This window comes from Scardinius erythrophthalmus, assembly GCF_964197995.2.
Source record: "Scardinius erythrophthalmus genome assembly, chromosome: 3".
In the NCBI taxonomy this organism is placed as follows: Eukaryota; Metazoa; Chordata; class Actinopteri; order Cypriniformes; family Leuciscidae; genus Scardinius; species Scardinius erythrophthalmus.
In genome coordinates, this window is record NC_138223.1 from 11959398 (window position 1) to 11963640 (window position 4243).

Here is a 4243-nt window from a genome sequence, read left to right on the forward strand (position 1 = left end):
TTTAGAATATAATGCAGCTGAGTTCAGCTCAATGGACAGCTGTTAGTGTCAGTATAATCACAGTATAGACAAACTGAGCAAACTTCCTTACAAATATGTGCACTCTAACAAACACACAAAACCACAGAAAGGCTAATGGAAACATTTGTGCTTGGTGACCAGTGATCAAGAGGTGTGAAGTTTGAGTTTGACGAAATAACACAGCAGCAAATGTGAGGCGAATGCTGTAAGTGTTCTGAATATAAGAGCTGTGGTTTCCTGTTTTGACATGTTTACACGTTGCTGGCTTGAACCGACTACAATATAACAGAGAACATCACTTCGATTAAAAAAAAACTTGACCAATTGAAAGCACAACATTTCTCAAGTAAAGATGATTACCTGCATGTCTAAATCAAACTTATTTGATGCTAAACACATCTATCATATCTATCAGACAAACAAAAGTTTTACTCTCTCTTCATATATGTTTGATGATTATTTCCATTTTTGTGAACCAATCAGAGCAAAAAAACTCCATGGGGTAATCAATGATTGGTTAATACCGCTCTTCCTCTTTGTACATACACATGATAACCTAATTTAATGACAACCCCCTGCGACGCGAGACATTTTAGAAAAGATTTTCCATTGACGTGAACCAATCAGATGAGAGCTGCCGTCTGTAAGACCCTCATAGTGTCAGTTATTCACAGTCACTCACAGAGATGGAGAGGCCAAGAAATGCTTTCATCGTGTTTATGTGTAAGAATTTTTTTTTTGAGGAAGTTTTAGCTATTTGCAGAGTTTTTCGAATGTAAATTGTTTGGTAGTACATTTCAAAGTTCTTTAAGTTATTTTGCACTTTTACAGGTGTTTTGTTGTTCAGTCAGAACAGAATCTATGGAGCAGAAGTGGAGATGAAAGTCAGACCTGGAGACAACATCACTCTCTACTGTGATCGCACTGTAACTATTGGTTTCCGCTTTGTATGGATAAGAAACTGCTCTCATGAAAATCAACCCTCTCTCGAAATAGATTTAAAAAAATGGTATCTAGATACATTTCAGCGTTTCAACTTTATCTACAACCACTCCAGTAAATCTCATGATCTACATATTACTAACATCAGTGCCTCTGATCTGGGACTGTATTACTGTGCAGAAGTAGAGCGTAAGGTAAATAAAGGTGAAAAATATGGCGACTTCCCATCTGAAGTGTACCATTTTGGAAACCTAACAACTCGTCTCTCTTTTGCTGGTAAGAAAACCTTTCTGCTAGTTATTATTATTTCATTGCTTGTGTGATTCAGGAGAACTTTCTCACTGAATTAGCAAGATGAACAGGACAAAAATATATTTTTACTAACATTCATTGATACATTTGTGTTTATTTCATATTTAGCAAGTGGCTTCTTGTACTGAACCCTTTACACCTCATGACTGTATATAAAGTCAACATTCATTGATATGTTTGTGTTTATTTTATATAGAGAAAATAACTTTGTGTTCTGGACCCTCGAACATCACCTCCACACTTCCTCTAGACTGTGTTCTCTGCTGGACGCTGCTGTTCAGTGTGTGTCCGGTGTGTGTTCTCCTCTCCTCTATCTGTCTGTACTGCCTCTGTCAGAGGAAAACTACAGGTATAATTCACTATCTCACACTCTTCTTTTGCATTGCCACAGTTTTAATTTAATATACAGATAAACTTTGGATAAGCAAAGTCTGCAAACAAAATTTGACAGTAATGTATAAATTGAAGTGTAACACATTATTGCATTAAACCATTATGTATGTGATGTTCTAATTTAAACAATCGACTGTAGATGCTGCGACAGATCAAAAAGACCATTTGAAAAGTGGAAATACAATTGAGGTATGAACAATGCAAACATTCACATTCATTATAGACATTGAAATATAATATATGCAAGTTTCAGAAAGCAATTTCATTCCTTTCATTCCAGGTTGAGGAGGAAGAGGTGTGTTATGCATCTTTAGACGTGATAACCAGGAGACAAAAACAACGCAAGACTAAGCGAGTACAGTGTTCTGACTTCAGCACATATGCTCAGGTCAGAACAGAAACGGAGTAGAACTAAAATAGAACTGAGGTGCTTTCTGAAACATTCCAAATATGATAAAGGTTGCAGGTTTCATTATCATTTAACATCACATGTAATGATTCCAGGTTGAGGACTTTCTACCATTACATCTGAAAGTAAAAGATATGTATTCTATACTTGGATCCTTGGTCCCACTTTACATTAAGTGTCTTTAACTACTGTGTACTAACATTTAAATTAATTATTTGATACAATGGTCTTATTATTTACAGACATGTTTTAACATCGTACTTATATTTAAAAAAAATAGCTGCATGTAGCTGTAATTAATATCTATAAGAACATCTATAATTACATCGTTGATCCTTCCCTGCCACCTTAAATCTAACCATGCCATGAAACCTATCCCTAAACTTACCCGAATCCCACCTCAACAGAATCAAAAGTGTTTTTAATACAAAAATAAGACAATAAACATTTCACCTAACTTTTTAATGTAAGTACATAATTAAAGACACCTACTGAAATATAAAAAGTGACTGGACACTTTAACACATTTTTCACACATTGATAATTTGTTTATAACAGTAAGCTGTTACTCTTACTGTTGTTACTCTGGTCCTCATTAAAGTACAATGTTGTATTCCTCTATTAACAGTCTTTGTGGACACACGTAATGACCTAAATAACAGGATGTAGAAGTGGGTTTCCTGTATGAAGTGTTGTTTAGTTTAAGGTACTTATATTTCTCTTAAACTCAATGATTGCAGCGTTTTTCTGACTCAATTTTATGGTTTCCCAAAACATAATCCGTGGCGGATGAAGCATTCTGTGCTTGCTAAAGTCGATTAGCATGTTTGGATAACAGTTAGCAACAAGTAAACAGGCAAACTATCTATCTTATTTTAAAATTATCTTATCTTATCTTAGCATTTTAGAGTTAAAAGAGAAATGTCCACTTAAGTTGCTTCTCAGTAGTAAGATATATTCTTGTTTTTACTCTTATTTTTCTTTGAACTGGTGAATGTTAGGTCTGCTTTTCTTCTAAAGCTTTTAATTCTTTTGAACAATTAAAATCTAGTTGAAATCAAAAGAAAGTGAAATATTCAAAGCATCAGAGTTGCTCTTCAAAGGAGTTTTACTGAAGTGCACAGTCTGTGTCTTTCTCTGAGGAAAGGTCTTTGTTTCCAGTTAAAAAGAGCCATCTTAACCACAAATGTTTCCATTCAGTTTAGTGCTTGTGTGCCTATGAGACAGAAGACAGAGGATGAGGAAGTCCGTGTAAATGTTCATGTGGTGAGTTTGTGGTGACATTGGTTTTTGTACATGCAATGTCTGCAAAAGCGTGATTGACAGCAGCAGTCTTTCTTTAGACTCTCTGATGGATGAGGAAGTTTCACATTTACTGCATTTCTCAGAATGAAGCACAAAGAGCTGGTTTAATTTTTTATATTTGCTTTCCTTTTTTACGTTGACAAATGCACCCCACATGACCTCTCAAATAATGTTCAAATTATGCTAAATCAGTGCTATGCCATTTAAAATAAATGTGTCAAAACGAATATTTTTCTTTTATATGTACATTTTGTCACTGTATATAATGGATAGTTATGTTTTATAGTATGGCAATATATTTTTTTTTACTTGTCCATGATCTGTTATTATGTCTGAAAGACACTCATGGTGTCAGAGCCATCAGTGTGTTTAGTTTTATTAGGCCTGAGGGGGGCAGTGTGGGTTTGCTTTTTGTAAAATGTCTAAAACATTTCAAATCTGGTTATATTCCACATTTATTTAACTAATATTTTAAAGCACATTTTTTATGTGAAGGTTATATAGCAAATAAATGTGTACTATCAATTAATGTTATGTGTCAATTGATTCAGTGTCCCTCATTGTGTTTGGCAAATCCTTAAAAATATATTAAAGATAAGTGACAAAAGAAGATATGGGAGGATCATATTCATTTATTATTATTATTGTTTATGGTGTAAGTACAGTAACTGTGTGTGTGTGTGTGTGTGTGTGTGTGTGTGTGTGTGTGTGTGTGTGTGTGTGTTTCTGGCCCTATAATAAGATATGGCAAAACATCATGGCCACTCTCTGTGACCAGTAGGTGGCGCTCATGGAGTTTCAACAACAGTGTTTTGCTGTTCAGTCCAAAAAAAAGAAAAAGAAGAAAAAAAAGAAAAAAAG

General features: G+C 34.5%; 1 protein-coding gene across 1 annotated transcript; it reads left to right on the forward strand.

Moving 5' to 3' along the window:
• The first annotated feature begins 858 nt into the window (after positions 1 to 858).
• On the forward strand, positions 859 to 3908 carry LOC308688440 (uncharacterized protein). The gene is made up of 4 exons (XM_081361461.1): positions 859 to 1239; positions 1472 to 1624; positions 1808 to 1857; positions 1949 to 3908. Exons 1-4 carry the CDS (start codon positions 900 to 902, stop codon positions 2075 to 2077), a joined length of 672 nt encoding a protein of 223 aa, XP_081217587.1. The 5' UTR covers positions 859 to 899; the 3' UTR covers positions 2078 to 3908.
• The last annotated feature ends 335 nt before the right edge of the window (positions 3909 to 4243 follow it).